The 25826-nt window shown below is 36.3% G+C and overlaps 1 protein-coding gene across 1 annotated transcript; it reads left to right on the top strand.

The window, feature by feature from the left end:
- Positions 1-973: 973 nt before the first annotated feature.
- LOC149933911 (uncharacterized) lies at positions 974-16166 on the top strand. The gene is made up of 5 exons (XM_090153353.1): positions 974-3575; positions 4101-4534; positions 4618-5466; positions 15919-16013; positions 16091-16166. Exons 1-5 carry the CDS (start codon positions 974-976, stop codon positions 16164-16166), a joined length of 4056 nt encoding a protein of 1351 aa, XP_090009479.1.
- The last annotated feature ends 9660 nt before the right edge of the window (positions 16167-25826 follow it).

Below are 25826 nucleotides of genomic sequence, written 5' to 3' on the forward strand. Positions count from 1 at the left end.
ATCATGGACCTAAATCTTTTATTAATTGAAGGCTTGTACGTTGCCTAAATAAAATAATTATTAGCTGTTTTTGTGACAAAATGGTGTATTAAAATGTAAGTTTTTGTGTATTTTTTTCATATTTTCTTATTTTACAATCACTGGCCAAGAAGTCCCTAATAATATTTTAATTTTCATTAATATTTTGCATCGCGATCGTGAGCTACTGCTAAGTCTTGATACAACCTAAAATTTCTGTCGACTTCTGTAATTAACTCAGTAGAAAATTTCCTTTTGAAGTTTTTTGAACGCTTCCTTACTAAACGTATCGGATTTAATGCTAATCCGGTTATGGAGTCATTGTGCCTGTTGAAAAATAATTATATTGGATCAGATTAATGCAATATAAAATTAACATGCCTAAGCCTGCCAGTCCTAATGGTAAAAAGGTCTACGGATAAACCCTAGATGTTCGAAGACCTGAATAAGAGTCATAGTTAGGGGACAGGGTGGCACTTTTGTTACTGATACAGCTAACCATTTGTTTTCTCATATACCCCACATATACTTAAATCTAGTAAAGAACTCTCTTAAACACATTTGCGCACCGATATATCTAGCTATGCTGAATTCGTTGATACCAAACAAACATGTCTGACGTGGGAATAATCGACGTAACTGTAACATTCTCTATTCAACGTTAGCCTATCACAAAATTGAATAGCACGAGGAGAGATATAATTTAAACTCGCGAGAATAAGAGCGCGTGGAAGAATTTAATAAAAAACGAGGGATAAAAAACGATTAGTTAAGACGGGTTTTAAAAACGGAAAATTAAAAATTAAATTATCTCCAGACTCTACTCCGTGTATTTCTTTATTACAACACAACAATAATATCATAAGCGAGGACACTAAATTGGCGACGGAGATACGTCGAAATCCACTTCAACCAAAGCTCTCTTCGGGATTTTGTCTTCATCCATCGAACGATGATGGCTTTACCTCCAACGAACCTTCCACCGTTTTCAATTAATGAAAACAGGGACGATGTCGCATCAAGATGGGAAAAATGGCTCAAACGTTTTAACACATTTCTCATCGCCTATGCTATGAATGATCCAGCCCGTAAGAAATCTCTTCTTCTCCTATACGCTGGAGAGGAAGTTCAAGACATATTTGACACTCTCCCCATTCCGCCACCACCTCAAGCTCAAGCGAACGCCAATGCTGTCATCCCTGATGAATACGACATCGCTGTTCAGGTTCTGAATGATCATTTCTTACCTCAACGTCATACCACTTATGAGATCTTCAAGTTCCGAGGCGCGAGCCAACGGGAATTCAAATCAGTAGATGAGTATCAAACACGGCTCCGGTCGTTATCTAAAACTTGCGGTTTCACTGATCCCGACACAGAAATCCTCCGCCATGTTATTCAGACTTGCACATCACGACACCTCCGCCGAATCGCTCTACGGGATTCGGCTATAACTGTCAATGAACTCTTGGCTACAGCCAGAGCGTATGAACAAGCGGACAACCAGGCTACTAAATTGGAAACTCAAAACTCAGCCAGCACTTCTCACACTTCAGTAAACGCCGTTAATCTCACTACCGTCTCACAAACAGCTCCAACTCATTTCAACCAGAATCATCAAAGTCAACTCCAATTCAACCAAACATACGGACGTGGTAACAAAATTAAAAACCAACCAAACAATCAACGTCAGCTCTCCCAACCACACAATTACCGTTCGGATTCGGATTCTGCACGCCGACCGTTGGAAAGCAGTGGTTCTAAAAATTGCTTTAACTGTGGAGGTCAATTTCCACATCCGAGAGGTCGATTTGGATGCCCAGCTAAAAATGAACAATGCCAATGGTGTGGCCGATACGGCCATTTTGAAAAATTTTGTAGAACCAAACAAAATGAAATGGAACAACAACATCCAAACCACATAACCGCCACACTTACCCACTATTCTGACGATACTGAGATAGAAAACATCTCGGAGTATTCTCTACGGTCAACCCATTTGTGTACGTTGACACCATATTCGGATAACAGCTATCATTTCAGTCCCCTTCAGTCTTCGACTAAAAGTGAACTGATTCAATCTTTTGACATTGGGGGCACAAGCGTGAAAGCCTTAATCGACACTGGAGCTTGTGTGAACATAATGAATTACTCAACTTATCAAGGACTTAATCAACAGCCTCCCCTAGTTCCATCCAACATTTGTGTATATCCGTTTGCATCCAAAGAACCTTTATCACTTGTCGGCCAATTTTCTTCTCAACTAACGTACAAATCGGCGTCGTCCTTGGCAACGTTCCACGTCCTACACCCAGGAAAAACAGCCTACAACATTGTTGGTGCGTCGACACTCAGAAGTTTAAATTTGCTTCCAAATTTTACACATTTCTCGGCGTCAACGCTAAGCACCAAAGAAAGTAATTGGGAAACAATAGTAAAGAAGTACGACCACCTATTTCATGGAATGGGGAAAATGAAAAACTTCATGGCTCATCTTCACATAGACCCATCAATACCGCCCGTAGCTGTTCATCACCAGCGTATACCTTTTCACTTTCGTGAACAAGTCAAACGTGAAATTGAAAATTTGGAACGTTGCGATATTATCGAACGAGCGGTAGGCCCTACTTCTTGGTTGTCTCCTCTCGTTATAGTTCCAAAGAAACACAATCCCACAACTATCACCTCGGAGCCAAAACGAGCACCTGAATTGAACGAACACCAACCCACCGAGGGAAACATTGATGATACCAAAAATAATGCCGGAATTCGAGTATGCGTTGACATGCGACTCCCCAACACAGCGATTCGTCGAGAGCGACACACGTCACCGAAGATTGACGACATAATGTACGCCATGAATGGAATGAGTGTTTTCTCCCGATTGGATTTGAACAAAGGTTACCACCAATTCGAGTTAGATGAAAATTCGCGAACCATAACAACCTTTTCGACTCATATGGGCTCATTTCGGTATAAACGTCTAGCATTTGGTATAAATTCAGCTGCTGAGATTTTTCAAAAAACAATTGAAGTTGTTATTCGTGGAATCAATAACACGATAAATACCAGCGATGAGATAATAATCGGAGGAATTGACACTGATGACCATGACCGGAAACTATCGAGCGTCTTGGAAAGAATCTCTTCACATGGCCTTACGTTGAATAAAAACAAGTGTGAATTCGCAAAACCAGAGATCACATTCGTCGGGCACATTTTCGGCACCGATGGTCTCAAACCGGACCCTAAAAAGATTGAAGCAATAAATTCTTTACCAGCCCCACGTAAAATTTTTGAGTTGCGCAGTTTCCTTGGACTAGCTAACTATTGCGCTCGATTCGTGCCAAATTTTGCAACTCTCACCGATCCGTTACGAAATCTACCCAGGAAGGACACTGAATTCATTTGGACCTACAATCATCAGTCAGCGTTAGAAGTTATCAAAGCAAAAATGAACGAATGCTCCTCTCTCAAGTTCTACGATCCAACCAAACAGACCACGGTCATTGTAGATGCTAGCCCTGTCGGTGTTGGAGCTATTCTCACCCAGCATAGTAATCATGGTCAAGAATAAGTTATTGCATTTGCTATCAAGGCACTGTCAGCAACTGAACAACGTTATTCACAGATAGAGCGTGAAGCGTTGGCTATCGTCTATGGGTGTGAACATTTCAATCTTAATCTCAATGGCTCCAATTTCCAAATTTTAACAGATCACAACCCGCTGGTCGCGATATTCAATAACCCACGCACTCTCACGTCAAACCGCATCCAGCGATGGATTCTCCGACTCCAGCATTACCAGTTTCGAGTCGCCTATCAACCTGGAAAAAATAACCCTGCTGATTACCTGTCACGCCATCCTCTTCACTTTCCGACCAATCACGAACTCAGCCTGGATGCGCTGGATGTTTCCCATTTCGGAGCGATAACTATTTCAGACGTCGTAGCCGAAATTGCTAAGGACCCATTACTAAGCAAGGTCAAAGAAGCTATCTTTAACTCAAGGGTTTGGGAGATGCATAAACCTGCCGAGACAGACTTGTTAACGTGGAATATCTAAAAAAACGTACGTCTAGAAATATCTGAAGACAATGGACTGATTTTTCGTGGGGATAAAATAATTCTACCATCTTCGCTCGTTGATAAAGAGATAACCATAACGCATGAAGGCCACCCTGGCATAGTTCGAACGAAACAGACTATACGCGACCAACTTTGGTTCCCCGGAATCAATGATAAAGTACAAGCACGAATCGGTGCTTGTATAGCCTGCCAAGCCACGGTGCCACACTTCCAACACCAACCAGTGCATATAACTCCTCTACCCGAAAGACCATGGTACTCTGTGGCTATCGATCACTTTGGACCAACGCCCACTGGAGAATACATCTTAACCGTTGCAGATGAATTCAGCCGTTATCCCATTGCAGCAACGGTGTCGTCCACTTCGTTCGGTTCTAACGTAAAAGCGCTGCGCAACATTTTCTCCATGTTTGGAGTACCAACGAATGTAAAGACTGACAACGGTCCTCCATTCAGCAGAGGCGATTTTGAAAAATTTGCTCTCATAAAGTAACACCTCGATGGCCACAGGCTAACGGACTTATCGAGCGTCAAATGCCCATGCTGGCTAAAGTTATACGCACCGCACTCCTGGAACACACGACCTGGCAAGATGTCCTTCCTAACTATTTAATGAATTTCCGAGCCACGACTCACCCTACCACGGGACAATCGCCAGCAATTCTATTTTTCTATAGATCCATCCAAACCAAATTACCTGCTATTTTACCGCCCTCCCCACATGATAATGAAGTTCGCACGAGGGATCAACATAAGAAAACCGCAATGAAGAGTTATTCGGATGAGAAGCGCCGCGCTTTCTATCACAAAATCAAATTTGGAGATAAAGTTTTACCAAGGTTGATTCAACGTAATAAATTTGATCCGCTCTATGACCCGCACCCTTGGTCAGTAATTGCGGTCAAAGGATCCAGTATAACTATTCAAAACAAGGAAGGAAAACAGTTAAAGCGAAATTGCTCTCTCTTAAAACCATTTAACGCTGGTCAAGAGAAAGAACGTGAACTTGGAAACGCGGAAGATATTTATAACGTATATGACCACAGAACGAGAACTCAGCACCCACCAATCAACAACGCACCAGCCATCCCCGAACTACAACCAGCCATACCCCAACTACAAGTCAACAACGCGCCTGGACACAATACACCACAACTCAACAACGCAATAGCGTTCCCCAACCCCAATTTAACAACGTACCGGGAAACAATCAACCACCACTCAATAACCCACCAGGAAAGCAGCAAGGCAGTCAAAATAATCGGCGTAGCCTCCGACCACGTGAATCCATTAAGAAGCCGCATCGTCACCAGCCATGATGGAAAGCAACTTAAAAAACAGATTGAATTCATTATTTGTGTATTTTGTTTTATTCACTATTTCTTTATTTGGTAAAGGGAGGAGTGTAACATTCTCTATTCAACGTTAGCCTATCACAAAATTGAATAGCACGAGGAGAGATATAATTTAAACTAGCGAGTAATAAGAGCGCGTGGAAGAATTTAATAAAAAACGAGGGATAAGACGGGTTTTAAAAACGGAAAAGTAAAAATAAAATTATCTCCAGACTCTACTCCGTGTATTTCTTTATTACAACACAACAATAATATCATAAGCGAGGCCACTAAAGTAACGATACTTGATACTGAATTCGGAGAAACTTGGAGATCGAGGTTTTTCAATTGATAGTAATCGCTTTTATAAACATAGATATATTTCAGGATATGGGCTCTCAATATTATTTGCCAACCCTTGATCAGGCTGAAGTACCACGCTTGTTTAGTAATAAAGATTAGTTACCCGTAAAAGATTATCTTGTCTTTAACTTTTTCGCGTTTCACTTAGTACTAAATCCCAGCCCAACGGTGGTTTGGTATTTATGAAATCCTTTGTCACTAACCCGACAGTGGTGAGACTTCTCTTTAGTAGCAGCGTAGTAACTTTAACTCATCTTAAAACCTTACCGCATAACGAACGTCGTCTCCCCTGGCCACAAATTACTTAACTTCCCGAGTTCCTCTGGCCTATTTTGGCTCTCTTAATAGGCGACGAGCGCATCTGTTATTGTACGGGTATCGGAATCAGTAGGCCTTATGGCTACAATTACACACCAAGCGTTACCAATAAAAAATCATCATTTTAATGGGTCTATTAAAACTTAAACATGAACAAACATTTCCCAAATACTTTAATACACATGCAATAAAACATAATACAGCTAACACGACTATAATACCCTTGAAAGAAAATACGCAATAGAAAACATAAAATTACCCAAGACTACCTAATTCAAAATACCGTTGACTAATCTAATATTGACATTCCCCCTAAATATACTAACACGGTTACTAATGTGCAATATTAATAAACATTTGGACACTTATCATTCTGTTTCTTCTGGCGACCCTGTGTTGCACTTCGCATTCTTCGTAACCGATTTCCTTGGCTTACGCGCTACGTTCTCTGACACTTCATGGTGTTCTCCGTCACGTTTGTGCGTCCGGTCTTTACTTTCACTGGCGTTGGCCGACTTCGTTCGTGGTTTTTCGGTAGACCTTTCGGTCCGTTCTTCTTATTAGCTTCTACTTTTAACGGGCGACTTTTTATTCACTTCTAGTATTAACGCGAAACTCGACTTAGGTCTGTTAAGTTTCGAAGGCGACGTCTCGCCATACTTTTGACGTTTCTCCGATCTGGTTACCCCGGAACTTGGTTTCTTCGGTCTCTCCGTCTTTTTTTTTCTTTTTCGTCCTCTGTTTCAGCCTTTTTGAGTCATGCCCTTTTTTAACAAAACTCCTCGGCCAATCAAAAAGTTAGAAGCTTTCTCCTGTGTTGAAGTTAACACGAAAGTCAGCGTCAATTCCAGGACGACAGTAAGTCGCGCTTCCATTTCTTTCCCAGGGAACGCCAATCCGTTTGCACATTAATAACCCACACAAATATGCACTTGACAGGTTTTATGACTATATTACAATACCTTGACATTTCTGAAAAAATAATATTAACGAGGTTCAAATGGCAATGTCTGGAAGTTCGGAGAAAAGGAGGGCAATTAGGAATTTTGGGAGCCTCGGCCGGTTAAGTCAAAGGGTAAGGGGACGAGTAGAAAGCGGCCGTTAACCTAGCACGACCCCTTTCGTCCCGACGCTTGAGGAGACGTTTATCGCGCGTCCAGCGCACGGTTCGAGCTCTTTCCCATCCCAAAACGTTGGCCTAAAACCTTTTATGTGGGATAAATAAATCTACAATTTCATTACGGTGGTCAGAACAGAAGTTTATAAGTATCTACCTTTTATTATTTCTACTTGAAAAACATGCAACATCAATTTAGGGCAACGACTAAACAATATCTTCACAAAAGGATAAATTCTCCTACCACCTACTAAACCGTTGGTATTATAATATAGATTTCGTAACATAGATTTATAAACAGAGGGCTATCTGTTTGAAAATTTCATGATAGAGCTATTACCCACTGTAAAATCAGAATAATTTGCCTTATGCTATTGGATACACGCCACGGAGGGATTTTCAACTGTAGGGAAGTAGTTATATACAATAGTGTTAATTGCATTAGTGATTTAAATAACTTTGGTGCTTTATGTTAAAAAATAAAGAATATTTCCAATTACGAAAGCATTATTTCTTAGTCAATACCCCCCGAAGGGACTTTTAAAAAAAAAAAACTAGGCTAATACCCAAGGCACCATCTTAGGCCTATCATGCGACTTTTGAAGCCTTAATTCAGGTGGCCGGGTTATAATGCGTAGGAGGGTGGTGGCAAGCCCTGCATGCCACGAGATCGAGCCAACAGCTCCCTACACTAACTATTGCCGTTAACCTAAGCAAGTTTTTATGGAAGGGGAAACCCCCTTAAACCAGTGGGGAGAGAACTTGCAAACTCAACGCAGAAGGAGTTAGACGCTTCTAGTCGGAAGAAAATTAGGCCTCTATATAGAAAAGAGGATTTTATTTAACTTTTAATATCCCTTGAGGATATAAGATCCCTATTATCAGCGCCGTAACCAGTCTGAAAATTTGAGTAGGTCACTGTTTTTAGTGGCGTAGTATGAGCGAATGAGGCGCTCCGCAATATATATTTTTAAATTGATGAAAATTATAATGTTTTAATCTGTCATCCAATGCTCAATGGGCAGTCGAGTGACGGGCGCCCCGTTTGTGTTAAGAAATATACCCCCTAAGGGGATATGCTCCCCAAAACTGAATAAATTAGGTACGCGGCGTACGCCTCTTGTGTTATAGTATGTGTGAGAATTGATCAATAAAATTTTAGCCTACGTAATAACTAAGAAATTCAAATTTCAGACTAGATATCACAATTTAATCCTTTTCAAAAGTACATCATTTTCTCTTTACACTGCAAGTTTTCTAGTTTCTTCTTTCAAAATAGAAAGGAATTCGTCAAAAGTAACTTTTTTTGTGATGTATTTTTCCACAGCGAGTAATGTTAAATCCCACAGACGATCTGGTTGCATTGATTGCCGTTCCGTGCTTAATATTCTGGTCAACGTCGAGAATGTTCCCTCGCATACTGCTGTTGATCAGCCAAATGCAAGGGCTGCAGAGCAAATCTGGTACAATATAGGAGAAGCATCCTGATTCACAAATTAGTTTTAGTTCTAAAATAGCCTACTTTCATTATTTACACGTACTTTACATTTTCCGAAGGCTGAGCAAACGATTTGTAATTTTCTTTCATAGTGAGCTACGTTCTTCCCCTAAATTTATGGAAACCATTGGAGTTAAGGAAGAATAAAGATTTTGCATTTCCGTTGATCTCGATGTTTTAGGGGTCGGTTTTTGAGAGCTCTGAAACGGGTTTCTTTAGCACCATAGTTCATTTGACATTTCAAACTCATAGGGACCCATATAATACAATATAAAAGTTAAGGTACTCTTATCCGTAATACCTTGTATACTAAAGCACTAGCGAAAAAAATACGAAAATGCATCGATTATATTTTTAACAGCCTTAAAAAACAAATACGAAATCACAAAATTCAAATTAGAAATTTCTGAGATTGACTGGTCCCAGATATATACGAAAGATGATATGAAGGAGCATATACACTCGTGAGCTAGAAATAAAAGGGATATAAGAGCGCTATTTTCAATTTAAATATATTTCTAAAAATACCGATTTGTGGATAACTTGTGGTGACTATTAAAAAAATAAACTCACCAAACATACTCTAATTACAGTGTATATAAATGTCAATAATTACACATTTTCCAAAACTCTACTAGCTATGCAATAAGAAATACTCAAAACAATTAATTATTAAAAATAGTAAAAATCTGAAAGAAAATTGAGATACTTCGAACCTTTCTATGAGTCGGAAAAAAACTATTTACCCCAACGTGTTAACCATTTTCGGTAGAAATTCTTACTTATAATTATTAAAATAAAATATTTTCTAACTCTCACACGGTGGTTTGTTTCCGGTCTCACGAGCGGAACTAATATCCATAGCCGCAACTTTTCCCGAGAATTCCGCCGAGAGATATCATGTCCAATCCAATTAAATTTGTTTTACCGTAGATTTTGCCTTTAAATGTATTTATCATCAATCTCTCGTTTAGCACGGGACTAACTTAAAGAAAATTATTATCTACTATCTGAGGAAAACAATATCCTAAATAGTGTTCTACAGGGTTCCGTGATATTACCATTATTTAGTGATGCCAAGTCGCGAAAATGGAATTTCTCTTTTTGGACTAAAATTTCCTATTTTTCCAAAATTCTACAAACAATGATATTTAGCTTTATTTGCGTAATACAATTACTTTGGACGTTGTTAAACCTAAATAAATGTTCTGAAGAAAATAATACATTGTATTCATGGCGAGATGAAAATTAAAGGGATAGAACGGTTAAAAGTCATTCGGCCTCGTTGCTGTGGCCCAGTTATTTAGCAGACGACTCTTCAAATTGACATAAAAATTGCCGGGTTGCCAGCTAAAGTAATCTGACCAAATACTGATGATTGTATTAATTGACTCTTTCATAATAAGTCAATTGAATGAAGGTGAAAAAAAGTTTTGTTAGCTTTTAACAAAAATATTTTTCCCTTCGAATTTCCCTAGATTTAGCTAATTTTTGTTCGGTTTTACATTTTCCCTTTTTACCGTTTTTAGTGGGGAATTTCCCTAAATCTGTCATCACTGCCATTATTATGGAATTTATATTATATAATATTTATTATATTTAGAAAAGATATCATTGAAATGACAAAAAAGGTCTTTTCTTAAATGCAGATGATACTTTATTATTATTCGAAGGGAACTGTAAAGGATACGTATTTCTTAATTATATGAAAAACGATTGCTACCGACAGTTAACATAAAGAAAACTCTAATCGAAGCAGAGTGGAAAACTATTAATTTCTGAAAAGGATACTTTGACCAGCATTAAAACTGTAATACTCAAACAGACATTACATGTTACGCCGTAAGAAAAACATTTCGGTTTTTTAATCAATTTAAAAAACATAATGTCGCATCAAACGCTAAAGGAAGTTTTTATTTTATTAAATATTAGGCTTTAGCTTTTGTACCTGGGTTCTGGGGGGAAACTTCAGCCTCTAATTGGTCAAGATTAAGCTTCTTCCACAAACGCGTCATTCGTGTAATTAAGAAAGTTCCATTGTTAACCCATACTAAACAATTGTTCAACCAAAATCAGATTTTTAATATCTACGATTTATACAATTTGTTTACTATTTTATACTAACACTAAGATTACCATGGTCGTAAACAAATATAAATATGATAAAAAAGGAAATAAGTACTAGATCTTATAACCAGTAAATATTAATGCTTCCCTGGTGCGAGATTCAGAAAAAATCACATGAATAATGTATAATAGTGTTAAACTTTAACTCTGGGCAAAGTAAACCAATTGCCTCAATAAAATTTAAACACCTTAATTTTATGTCTTCTTTATTAACCGCTGGGCTTTTGTGCAGGATATCTAAGAATGATGGCCCCAAATCGCAATCGTTAACGTCCAGGAAAATGGTTTTCATATTTACAAAGTCTAGATTATTTCGATATTTGTTTTCGGCGTTTTCTCGATAAATGCTTGGTTTCAATATGCGAGACATCGTTGTATTGAAAAAGCTTTGAAATTCATCAAAGATTTTCAACTGATTTCCGTTTTCCATCTGAAATAGCTACGTTAGCCTTTTTAATTCTTTTAAAAAGTGGGCTGGAGATTTTCCAAATCGTTAAATATCTCATATAACGACTCTCGCGTCGTAGTCTTTGTTTTGCGAAATGCAAATGTAAGTTCGTCCCTCTGCCACAAAATTATGTCAACACAATCGCTGCTTATTAGCCATCTGGTTTTTGACAAAGAAATAACTTCGACGGTTCCTCGTCCACATTGATCATTTTGAAGATTTCTTTGTACTGCATCAAGCTAGTACAACTATGCAAAAAAACTATACACGCATTTAATGAAATACTCAATAGATCCGGGCATTGCCTCCATTGCTTTTTTGGCCACCAATTCTATCGAGTGGGAAACGCATTTCACTAATACTAAGTTTGGGTTTTCTTGCTTCAATCGAGTGAAGATTCCCTTTTTAGGCCCACAATGTATTAGCACCGTCGGTACCAACACCAATCATTCCTTTGATACCAAGATTTAAATCACCCCAAAAATTTCTTCTTTTCACGTCAAAAATTCAAAACTCAAATGACTCTTAATTTTTTCAAAACCTCACTTCTCGCGTTTACAAATCATTCAAAATCGTGCCTAAAATACGACGATCAAAATCACGCGCTATCCGATATTCCATTATTTTTATATTCATTTCTTATATTTTAAACTAACACATTCCAAATATATTATAGAAGCGGTGCCACCAGTAACTGATATTAGACCTAGAGACGTGGTTGTAAAATTTAGTCGTTCTTTGCTGAAATACCTAACTGCAACTTCTAAATTTTTTTGAACACTTATGTCTGTCGATTAATCAATTAATACCGAAAATGGACCATCGCTCATATCTCTAAGAAGTTATTTCTAAAAATAAGGGCTAAGCATATTTTGTATAAGAGACGTGCATTTTGAATCCAGTGTGTTTAAGTTCCGCATTCCAAATCTCCCCAAACTTATCAGAGCTCCCGCCTTTTGAGTATATTAAGGCTCGAATATTAATTTTTTATAGGCCTAACCACAATCTGATCAATTTTTTGACACCCGTTATCTTTGAAGCTGCTACTTCCTGATACATTTCTCAAATGCTTCGCTGTTTGACTATGGCCAATTAAATCACTATAATGGGCCTTTAGGTTTTTGCTGGAACAAAAGACACCTTGCGTTTTATCTTCCTTCGACTCCAACTATAAAACCTATATCAAATTTTTTGTTTGCATTTCGATTTATTACGCTTAATTTAACTATTACCTTTTAAAATTGGGTCCTTCTCCGATTTCTTGTTGTATTTCTTCATATTTTGCACATTTACCCATGGTGAACTAATTATGTGAACCAAACAAATGCACCATTTTAGTAATGCGTAGCGTGCATGCCTGAATTCGAAGCGCCTACTAGCGTCGAAAAGCCAAACTGCTATTTGGTAAGGGGTGTAAACGGGGATGATCTTTTCTTGCGAAAGTTCCGGTGTAAATATCCGGTTTTCAAAATGGCGCTTGGAGCCAAGAACTGGGATAATGTCGACTGTGCAATTAAAAAGAATAAGGGTTGGACTAGATCATTTTTAACATTCCCAGGATTTTCTCAAAATGAGTGACGTTTATTTTGACGATTCAAGTAAAAAAACGAAAGGTTATAGATTTTTTATAGAAAGATACGTTCAAAAATGGTTCATGCCCCTTAAGCCTTTGCCCAACCATATTGAAAAATTACAAGCTTATGCTATCCAGGCGAGATGTTTTGCTTCTATGAAGAAAGTAAACTACCAAGTGTTTCTTCGCATAAAACGAGAGGGAAACGTTATCGTTTATGCACACTTCAAATGTCCAGCTGTGTGAATTTTTCGCTTTATTTTAAAACTAACATGAGCTATGATGTCCTAATGTTCTCAATATTAACAGAAATGGTACAAGAGACCATCATATCCCAGCGAAAATCTATGCTCTGATATCTGGCCAGAAGTTGGATACAATACCAGATGATTTGACATGTACGGAACAACTATGTAAGTGGATTCAACCTAGTGGAAAAAGTCACTCTCTCCCTTGGGAAAATATTGAAGTAAAAAAACGTATACCGGGAAAGATTGAGAGACCTACAAACAACAACAAAGCCATTTTTGATCTTCGACGCCTAAGAGATCGCCAACCTGATAATGAAGCTAGACGAGTGTTATTCGAGAGTGTTAAATTATATAATCCGCTATGCCCGTTAATCACACACTATGAGCTAGATGTGCATATTAGAGCTGGTACGGATCGTTGCAGCGTAGTGCAAGTTTCGCCAACATCTTCAAACTCCGTTACCAGTGAATCAAATTCTCTATGATCTACTTGTGTATCAAACTCTCTAGGATCTACCACCACTTCTTCAGTATTATCTGTAGTTTGGGAAATGTTACGGCTTCAGATATATCTGGCAGGCTTTATTCTTCAATCACTCTAGATTAAATAATCAGCTAGGCTAATACCCAAGGATTCTTTGGGATCCTCTATTAGTTTTTTAATGTTAACATCAAACACTACATTAAGTTCATCAAGCGCAACCTAAAATATTTTATCAATCAATACACGACAACATTTTAAAGAATAGAGAGATTTATAATACCTGTTTATTTCAGTATCGATGACATTAATAACTGAAATTACGATCTTCTTAGTAAATAACACCTAAGTTAAATACATATAATAAGATTGCTGTGTGGTAAAAACTATAATCATAATACTTTATAAAATTAACTTACATTTTTATCTAGTAGTGGTTGAACAGTTGGATAGACTCCAGGTTTTAGAAACTTCTTTTTAGAGTGAAGCAAAGGCTTAAAATCAGTATCGGTGAAATGAGCTGAACAAATTTTAGAATATTTATGGCGCTTCAAAGTAGTTAAACCAAAATGAGTTATAATACGACCAGGCAATAACTCAGATAAATTCGCATCAGCAGGAAAAAAGCCATGATAGACCCTTATTTTTGTACGATTTGTTTTTGCAATCCGGAACCACACAATAATGCCCTCCTTCTGTCGCTATTTTTTTACTTTTGCGGCAACGCACGTTCGAAGTTGGCCGTGCCTGTGTGCAATACCCCAAACGGGTTTCTTCCCCGCTTATATTAATTATTACCAATCAACAGTTCGCTGTGGCGCTATATCGTGAATTTGATATCGAAGTAATAACTAGAAGTTGAAGATATAAACTTCCAATCGCAAATATGATATAAAAAGACTGAATATTATAAAATTTATTCGGGCTTTTATTACCCCACCCCCATATTTACCCCGGACCTAAAAGATTTAGTAGTATTATAAAGAAATTTGAATAGTTATTTTTTCTAAATTGAAAATTATTGAAAATAGATTAAGGTTGATCGTGGTCCAAAATAATTAATAAACTTTAAGGTGGAAGACTACAGTAAAAACCTCTTTTTCGTTTTTGTTTTAACAATTACGCAACCGAATTTATTTTTATTAATAGGCTGAACCATCCTCTAGTGCTTGAAATAAGTTTGATAATTCCAATAATAAAAGTTAACGAGATATAATGTCCTAACTAATGGGTAGTTTGTTCGCTTGCCCAAATTTCGAGTGATTGTCAAAATGCATTTTTTTAAGTATATTGCTATACGCAAAAAATTATGAATATAATTTTATAGTTACTCTAACATCACCGACGCGTGCATCACTTGTTCCAAACACGCAAAGCCAGAATTTTAGGGGGCCGCGACTAAGAAATGCCCACCAGTCAAAATCGTCGCCAGTCCGCCCCTGTCGTGAATGTATTGAACGTTAAGATAAGACACAATCAGGATAATGAATTTCTTCGGGACGCTTTTCTTCGAAGTACACCTGTGTTGTGGGTAAAAGGGGGGGAGGCGGCTAGCGACATTATAAAAACTTTCTACCTTGTTTTAGACCCATTTGGAAGTGTTGAACACCTGATGGATTTTCCCAATACAATTTTGGGCTACATCCCCTTGACATACTCCATGTTATCCATTGGGTTTAAAAATGACCAAAATCAAAGGGTCAATCAGGTTAATATGTTTCTTCGGGGTACTTTTCTACATATACTTCGCTAGACAGACTGACACGTTCATGGTTTCATCTTGCATATGATAGTAGATGCCAGTCAAAAAAGTTTCCCCACGCTTCGGTATTGTTACTAGTAGTGCCTCTAACGGATGATTAGAAGCTTCCCTCGTGATTCGAAAGTGTTAACAGGTTTTTGTATAGAATCGCTTGTCCAGTAAGTGATATTTAGTCTTTGACACACACACCTGACAATAACGGGTGGGGGAATAGGGGTGATATGCTTCTACAACGGATTACCTCCATTAACATATTAAGAAAACTTCCTCGGTACTCGGTGCTAATTGGAAACACCTGAATTTCGAATATGGTTTTTCCACAACTGCGAGTGAAACCTACTATATATCTATTTTCACCATGAAAGTGCATGGCCATAATAGTGGGGATTACACTGTACTACCTTTAGTCGTCTAATTTTCACAACTACGGGAAAACCCCTTCATGACCACTCAACGCGTATAAAAGGGTTCCCACGATGACCAGAAAGTCTATTCCCCGTTTATTATCACTGAACTTGTGAAATTCGTAAAAATGGTAGCTGGTAGAGTACCGATCTACTTCGGATGACGAAGAAGAGCAAGAGATAGGAGAGCAAGGGATAGAAGACGATCAGGAAACTATCCCTGTAATTTTGTAAGTATTTATTATTAATAATAATATTATTTATGTAAATTTAATAAATTTCACGGTTACTAATAAATTTTATTTAGGTATGACGACGAACTGAACAACGATTATAACACATACGAAGTTGTACCAACCGTTCTCTTCAACGTGGATGGTTAAGCGTAGGCTAATTTTTTTTCGTAATGTTTAACGATTTTATTTAGCATCATTACTGCTATTCGAAGTTACATGGAGCCTTTCGTACAGGAAGTGGACGATGATTATGATGTGATAATGCACACACTAGAAGATATCATAGCGACGAATACATAACATACTAACAATAATATATATATATATATATATTTATATATATTATTTTTTTTAAATATGTTATCTTATCTCTCTCAGTACTGAGAGGAACCCTTGGGTATGTATTGCGCACCCGACGACAACATAACACCCAACGCCGATGGGTTTGCGTAAGATGAAAACACCAATTATCAAACGCCAGGATTTCAGGAGGGAAAATGCTGATTTTTTTCCCGAAGAAGCAATAACGACATTGACCGAAATGGATAAAAACATGTTGACAGTAATCAACAACTCAATATGTATCGACGGAGTCATTGGTTTTGCAGACGCATACAGGCTCTAAAATGAAAATAATGTAATATTTTCCCTTTTCTTTCATTATAAATAAACATAAAATTAAATTTAACAATGTATTTTATTCATCCGACACTTGCGTATACACAGTCTTTATGAAAATAGTACACTTTTTCTAAAGCGCATGAGTATTTTTGTTTAAATTGTTAGTGGTATGATCATATAAACATGTCCTTGTTCCTCCCTATCCGATTGTTCAGCTTTGGGACAATTAACGTCGATTAGATCTAACACCTCGCGGTTAATGATTGTGGGCTTGGGATTTTGCCCAACCGTCCCTGATTCACGATACGCAAATAAGTATAATAATACTAAAAATCATCTTTACTATACTTTAAATCTGATAAAATACACTTTCGATAAGTAAATATGTAGAAATGTTACTACAAAAACATCTCAACTTACGTTGAAATTCACTGCAAAAACAACTTAACTTACGTTAAATACATTTCCGAGATGTAAATAAGTAGAAAATTACTACCAAAACATCATAAATTTCCTTGAAATTCACTTTCAATATGTAAATATGTTGAAAAATTACTGCAAAAACACCTTGACTAAGTTGACTTACGTCAAAATTCACTTTCGATATGTAAATAAGTAGAAAAATTACTACCAAAACACCTTTACTTACGTTCAATACATTTCTAATATGTAAATAAGTAGAAACATTACTACAAAAACACTTTAACCTAACGTTCAATACACTTCCGATACCCGTACGAATACTACAAAAACCTCTGACATACCCGCATGATCAGCTTTGTGAGGTGGACAGTTAGAAAAATGTTATCAGATAATTACAAAAATATTTGGGAATGATACGGATTTGTCTAATTTTTCATTATTTTATAGAAGGAAGCAGTCTAACTGTTCCGTATAATTTTGTTCAATTAGAGGGAAATTCTAGTAAAACGTGTGGTGGATATTGTATATATTTTGCAATTAATTTATGTAAAGGAATTAAACTTTTTCAAATATTAAAAAGATTTTATGTAAACAAATATAAAAACGATTGTATGATTGTAGAATTCATGTATAAGAAATACTCAATAAATGTGTCATAAAAATATTTTATTTGGTTTTATAATGTCCGTGTGCGAGTGTCATTATTCTGTCATCTAGGATAAAACGTTTGTCATCACATGGGTTCAAACACAATTTGTTCTGGCGCACGGTTGTCACAATACGTTTATTACTGACAATTCGTTTCATTACCGCGACCGTAAGTTTACTCCTCGTGACGGACGCACTTCTGCACAACGCGTTTACACACACCCTTGCAAGTCTTTTTCTCGCCTTTAGATGACAATATAGAGTACATTTTGGGTCTTAAGTCCGCAAAATTCTTCAATTAGTGTGCCGTCCATCTTATCCTCAAATTTGTCTAGTCTCTTTTTGTTGGTTTCGTCGAAAAGAGGATGATCTTTAGGGTATCCAGAAAAATCGTACATTTCCTTCTTTTTGGCGAAATCTTCGTACAAATCAGTGGTTTCGATTTGATAGGTGAGACTGTCTGTAAACATAGAATACATTATTAGTTAAGTTACGAAATAACCTTAGAAGATTTATGTGCTTACCGGTGTCGGTAAAAAGTAGTTTAGCCTTTTCACCGTACTGATTTTTAATGACGTCATAATGAAATCTGTACATCAGGAGTTTCGATAGGTCTAAAATTGCAAACCCCGTGTATATAGCTCGGTTTAGAAAAAGCTTTTTCTTGGTAGAATGAATTCCCACGCGATCATTTTGAAAAATAGTACATTTCTCAAACGCCGGGGAACTAGCTTTCTTTACCGCCTTTTCCGGTGTGGTGACTAACTTGAAATCCTTACGTAAACGTAAGTTTTCCATCGTTTTGCCTGAAAAAAAAATAGAATTAATTTAAAATGTTAATGTTAATTTAATTTAATTACTTACCGAAAACAGCGTTGTTCATTAATTTAAATAGGTCCTTTTCAAAGTCATTAGCCGCCATGTTCCTTTTCTCTGTGTTGAAGTCGATGTAAGACTTCAACCAGGTCCCTTGCTCAAATTTCAAAATTCGATGAATTTTGGATATTTTGAGTCCCTTTTCTACGTAGTATTTAAGGTTTCGATAATGTACTACGTATCATTATTTATGGAAAATATTAGGAACCAATTTCGGTTGACGTTTTTGATTGGAATTTTCAATTTCGTCATTTGGGATTTGGAATAGTCGGAAAAGGCCTCGGGTTTAATTGACATTGATTCAGGTGCCAGTGGGTAGCAATTATGGACATCGTGTAATGCGCTGGGATATTCTAGATCCACTTCGACAATAAAACCTTCCGGAGAATTGTCGGGACATCTTAGTAGTTCCCGTTCACTGTCTGAAGACGGATCAATCAATTTGAAATTTTTCATGGGTAAGGCGTCGCACATGACTGTTCCATATAAGTTATTTGCGTCTGTTAATTAAAAGTAATATTCAAATTAATTTTTTTTATAATCCATTTTTTTTTCATAAAATTTAAAAAATATTTTTTTAATTTATTATAATTATTTTTTTGTATAATTAAATTTATTATTAAAATTTTGATTATTCTTACCGAGATAGCAAATATAACTCTCAAGCTTGGACGGATCATATGTATCCAGATACTTGTTGTTCGCCGGCGCGATGCGATGGCTTCTCATGGCTACGCCACCTCGAATACCCTTTTCCATGAACAAATGCATGTCTTCATCTAGAAATAAGTCCAAGCGCACTTTCGTTATAAAAAGGGCCGCTTGCCACGCAACACCCTGGCCTGTGTATGAATGTGCGGGGTCTAGACTATACGAATTCACGCACATCTGACGGAAATTTTGAAAGACGTCTGCCAGAAGTAATGTGTCAGACAAAACATAAAGGTCGTGATACCCTCCTTTAAAACCAAAGAATTAGATATTGAAATAATAAATTATTACAACAGAAGCATACCCATATCCCCAACCTTGAATGTTCTCCAAACGTATTGCGCGTGTTGTTAATTGGCTTCACTCAATGGCTCATCAGTTAGATCGTTGTTATCCGTGTACGAATACGGATAGACCCCTTTCCGGAGAAGAAATTTAACTTCTTGCGGTTGGAAAACCGAGTTCAATAAGGGAAACTTCCCAAGTCCACCTTTTGCTAAATTTCCAACGAGCGATTCAAGTGAAGCAGGCAAGAAACGGATGCTGTCAACAAAACGCAACTTCCCAAGCGTAAAGGAAATGTATGTTTCACTATTGGTGGCGATGCAATCAATATTTTAATTTTAGCAATTTGTTGCATGATAAGATGGGAGTCGTGTCTGAAGGATTTTATAATTAATAAATTAATTATAATTAATACACATTTATATTACCTGCTTAAGTTGTGAAGGAAAACTGGTATAAATTTGGGTGCCTTTAACTTCAAATTGCAGCCTTGACACGCACACTCTCTATACGCTCCCGTGTAGTGATCGTGGTCGCGGGTCTTGATGGAAGTTTTTGTGAATGCTTCTTCGCATACGTAACAGTGTGTCGCTGTCTGGTATGATCTTACTTCATCATCCGTAAGTTGCATTGGGATATTCCCCTTTTATTTATCGGATATGAACGAAGAGTCATCCATAAGCATATTCAAAAACTTTAACGCACCATCGTTTCCCCGATAAGTTTCGTGTTTTACAAGATTACCTATAACAAGAAAAAAATCTTTAGATAATGACTTATTTATGTACACTTGATTAACCTAACCTGTTGGACCGATAATCACGTACGAGAACCCACACGTGACGTGTAAGGTTAATCGCGTGGTAGACGATAGGGATGCCTCTGGCAAACATGTAGATATCTTTGATTGCAATGATTCAAAGTCCGCAAAAATTGTGTATGGTACCTAAAATGCAAGGGTAAAATTATATTTTTGAACATAATACATTGAAATTGAAATTACCATTTGGATCATCTCGTAGTTTTTGAATTTCAATACTGGTTCCTTGTGTGGAATTATCACACGTTGCGGGTCGTGGACATTACAATCGCGCATATGGTCTTTGATAATGTCTTCAGAATTACTCCTTTTTAAGCACCGTCGACAATAAAAGGTTTGGTGATCTCGTTTGGTGAACTTTCTTAATTACACGAATGACGCGTTTAGGGAGGAAGCTTAATATTGACCAATTATAGGCTGAAGTTGTCCCCCAAAAGCCAAAGTAAAATATTTAATAAAAAGAAACTTCCTTTTGCGTTTGATGCGACATTATATTTTTTTATTTATTAATAAAAAACATGTTTGTTTTAGGGAGTAACATGTAATGTCTGTTTGAGTATTAATAGGTTTCCACTCTGCTTCGATAAGAGTTTTCTATATGTTAACTGTCGGTAGCAATCGTTTTTCCTATAATTAATAAATACAATTTATTGAGATTTATTAAGGTTTAAGCTTAGACAAAAAATTAGTTGGTTTCGATTATTGCGTAGCCTTTACAATTTCCTTCTAATAAAAGACATTTTTGTCATTTCAATGATGTATTTTCTATATAAATTCCATTATAATGGCAGTGATGCCAGATTGACGGAATTTCCCACTTGGTAATCAAATTGAGTTACGTAGATAATAATTGTATGCAGCTGCTGTCCAAAATAAATTACGTTCTACAACAGAAGAGGAAATAGATAAAGTAATTCAAAAGTGTATTTGAGGGTCTGGAGATTGAAACGGAGGACGAGTAGAACGGGGAAAAATGAAAGTTATGACTCATCGTCTGATTAAAACTATATCCATTTGTAAAATATACGTAAAATATTTTCCTAAACCACTCAAAATAGCCTTTAAAATTAGCATGATTTGAAAATGCAATAAATTTTCAACCAAAATGGTTTTAAAATATTAACATTAGGCTTAATTTTCGTTAGAAATTAAGTTGATGGACAGTAGACTACATACTGTAAGGAAAGTGTGCAAAGAATACTGCTGGGTAAATGCTGGGGATGAAGCGGTCAAAACGCTGGTATAGTGTTTTTTTAAGCTGGATAAGTACATTTGAGTTGCTGATAAAATGGTGTTCTGATGCTGGGTAAGTCGATAGAAAAAGCTATGGGAATCTGGCTAAAATACTGCTGGAAAAGTGACTTGTAAGGTGATGGGATGATTGCAAAAATACTGTTGGCTGGCATATTATTTTTTTTCAACGCTAAACCGTCAGTAAAAGCAGATGTTGGCCAGGTAGAACATTTAGGCTAAAAAAAGAATGCCACCCCAACACTGTTAGCCGACAGCTGTCGGCCCAACGTTTTTGTGCTACTAGGGCGGTATAAAGACCGATTTTAAATTTCCTTCTGTATTTTTCCCATGTTCTAAATTTCAGATTGAGGAAATCACATCTATAGTATGGGGAGCGGTAGAAAATGCTTGTGGAGCAGGTTTTAAACTATTACCGTTGTCTGTGAAAAAGCGTCAGTAAACCAAAAATTAATTCGAGATCGTACTGCTAGTTCTCAAGACCTTTTTAATGATGAAATAGGCTATAGGTGTATCAATGTGTTCAAGAATTATGAGCCTCTTTACTTTATATCCGACACATGCTATTTCATAGAAACTACCAGGAATTGCCTTGAGAACAGCGGAACAAACAAATCAGACTAAAAAGAAAGAATGAGTAGTTTACAATATTGAAGCACTCCTAGCAAACGTTCCTAGAAGACCGTAGGGCCATTCTCAGAAAAGTTTCAAAACTCTCATATCTGATCGCTTTTTTCCGAAAGAGGGTAAATTTTACCAGTCACGTCTTAAGTTTTTTAGCGGCACGCGCAATTGAAGAATTCATTGGTGAAGAAGATGTGAAGTTCATAAGGGTTTTTGATATTTTAATGTTAAAAATGCTTCCGAAGAAGATTATAAAAGAAAACTTGAGTTGGAACCCTCCAAATGCTAAGATGATTGGAGGTTTGATGTAAGTTAAACTAAAAATAGTTGGATCTCAATAAATCTAATTATTTTTATATAGGGGTAAGAAAAGGAGATCTTGAACAATTTATCGGATTAGGAGGAAGAAATTTCAAAAACACATTTGCAGTTATTGGTTTTGAAAAACTGATTCTTAGTCGGGGTACACTGGCAAGAATGAAAATTATAAGTGAAAAAAATTGTACTGTAAAACATGCACATAAATCATTAAACCTAAACATTGCTATCTAATTTCAGTATTGTCAACTATGACAGCCAGGAAACTCTTATTAAAAAAAACGCTCCACTGCTGCTTACAAGGAAATTCCACGAGAATCACTAGAAAATCTAACAGTGAAGCAGTACGAACAAAATGTTAAACGACCAAAACTTATGAGGTTTGAAGCATGAAGTGCGAAGAAAGGCAACTGCACTATGATAAAACGAAAAAATCGAAGAGCGGGACTGAGGCGTAGATTGAAACTTTAAAAATTGAGCTTTATTTAAGTAATGGCGCAATAAAAAGTTTGAGCAGTACCAAAGTTTCGAAATACTTTTATGACTAACAATTTCTCAATGGATAACGTTTAACTTATTTTACTACTTAAAACTTTCAATTCATTTCTGATACCAGGTGTAAAATTGGTTATATTGCGTTCTTGAATGGCATATCTAATTTTGGTTTTTGAACGCTTTTAGGTAACAGTTGAACAGTGTTGACAGGCATTTTTTAAGGCTTGTTTTAATTTAAATTTGGCCAAGTCTTCGAAATGTCAATGCAATCTTTTATTTTTAATCATTTAATTTCTCATTTATTTTAATAAAAACAATGGTCAAAAAATAATGTGGGATAATCCAGATATAATAACAAAAAATAATTGGCGTAAAAGAAATTTTAAGGAATCGAGATATATATATATATATATATCAGGATAGACGGCCGGTAGAAATAAAAAATGGGGTAGTTTAAAGGTAATATTATAAAGTTAAAGGAAAATTGAACCTATTTTATGGATATCTCGGTTCATTTTGTAACTGATTGACTTCAAGAGGGGCCACGATCCGAAAGCTCACCGATTTGCTTTCATTTTAAATAAATATTAAATTTTTTTGTCAATAAGTATTCTGACTCTATATTAATTTAATTTCTGTTGTAGTTTTCTATTAGGACTTTGGACACCCTGTAGTGGGGCATTACAATTATGTGCACTTTTAATAGATTTAAGTAAAGGCTGAAGAAAAATAATTATTGAGAGAGATCTAATTATAATTAGCATTGTCATTGTTCTTTATTTTTAAAACTTTGTCTTTAACTTAGCCATGATCCATAGTCTTTTGATACCGTCCATTTTAACTATCATACGCACCAACACTTTGCTTTCGAGACCTTTTAGTCAATCTTCTAGTAGTTCCCATCATCTTCGAGAACTCCTCGACAAAAAAAAACACCAAAGCACTGCTTTCGAGACCTACTCCTTCAATCTTGTAACTGCCCTCATCATCTTCTAGTAGCCCTCATCATCTTCGAGTTGCCCAAGTCATCAGCGTTGCCAGATAGCCAAAATCAAATTATAGACCCAAGGACTAAAAATTATAGATTTCAGTCCAAATTATAGGACACATTGTACTTGGCGGTAATTTCAATTTTGCATCCGATATCCCACTGTTGTTTGATAAAATTTCACTTTTAAATAAACCCATTGTTATATAGTAAAATAAACCTTTTTAAATGAAAAATAACTGAAGTATTAAAAACAATAAAAACACATTTATTCATTTTTATCACAAATTTTGTATTTTTCAGTCTGATATTATATCGGATTCCCGAATCTGATTTATACCGGCAATAGTAGTTTTTTCATAAAAATCACTTTTAAAACGAGTATACATATCACAGATTGGTTCGAAATTAAAGCAGTTTCTAGCTTCCTGGATACATTGAGCACAAAGGAAAGTTGTGGTTGATAGTTTATTCCTGGTTTTTGTTTTGGTTGAATTAACTTTACTAAAACCTCGCTCACAGTCCGCATTTGAATGTGGCAACGATAAAACACCAAGAGCCAAGTTTGCAATATCTCCAAACACTTTCTCTTCGTTTAAATCTTCTATTTCGGCAATTTTATTCCAAAACTGGTTGATATTTTTTCATTCTTTATGTCATCTGGCATCTTTTAGACACAAAGATATCTGGTTATCAAGTTTTTGAAAATTTTCCTCTTTAGTTATTCGTGGTAGTTCTTTCGCTAATGGAATAATTGTAGGTGATAATCCTCCCAAAACTGCAGACTGAGATAACATTGCTACCTTTGAAATAACAGGGTCGTCAAAATTGAATCGTTTCTTTATTTCTTGACATCCGGTTTTAATAAATTCACGGCATCTTCTTCGGAATTCATCTTCGATTGTTTAGAAGTCTGGTCTATGGTTTAATTTTGGACTATTGGGTTCGTTCATTACATTCAACCCAAATAAATATGGTTCAATGGAATGAACCTTCTACAGTCATTAACATCTATTGAATTCAAGTCAGCAGATTTAATGTTATCTCTGTCCATATAGCACATCAATAAGTGAACATTATGCAAAACAACTTTTGTTGATTGGAAATACTCACTAAGCCCAGTAAATTTGAGTAGCACCCACGGTAGAAAAATATAAAACAGCTTTAGGCTTGGGTCATGTAAATTCCTGTAAATTTCATCCACTCTCACTTATTTTTCTCGATGCCGCATATTGTTGAAAAAACAAGTTGGCAAGCCAAAATATACCTCTCCTCGGAAGAATTGTCCCTAGCGGTATTAATTTATCGAGATGATTCTTAAAGATAGATCTTCGCAATTCAGAGTTATTTACTAAAAACGTAATCCCGGTTCAATCCCGCCCGGTATAAAATTTTAATTATAATTAAAATAATTGAGACGAAACAACCGAGTATAATTTATTCAGAATATTATAAATTAAGTAGTTACAACAGCGAGTTAGACGTACTAAAACAATGCTCAATTGAATTTAACCCTATTTACGGTACAAGTTTATCAGTTAAATATAATACGAAGCCAATTTTAATGAAAGAAATATCTACAGAGGGTATTTGTATTTTTCTCGCTTACGAAATACTTGCCGCATCATTAACGCTCATTTTATTTCAAATTAAACATCTTAATCAGTCGAGAAAACGTTTAAAATAAATTACGAAGTAATGACGACCCAGTTTCAAACCAGACCAACATAAGTGTAAGCGCACGATG

The sequence above is a fragment of the Leiobunum rupestre genome, chromosome 7, assembly GCF_980474605.1.
Source record: "Leiobunum rupestre chromosome 7, qqLeiRupe1.1.hap1, whole genome shotgun sequence".
Taxonomy (NCBI): Eukaryota; Metazoa; Arthropoda; class Arachnida; order Opiliones; family Sclerosomatidae; genus Leiobunum; species Leiobunum rupestre.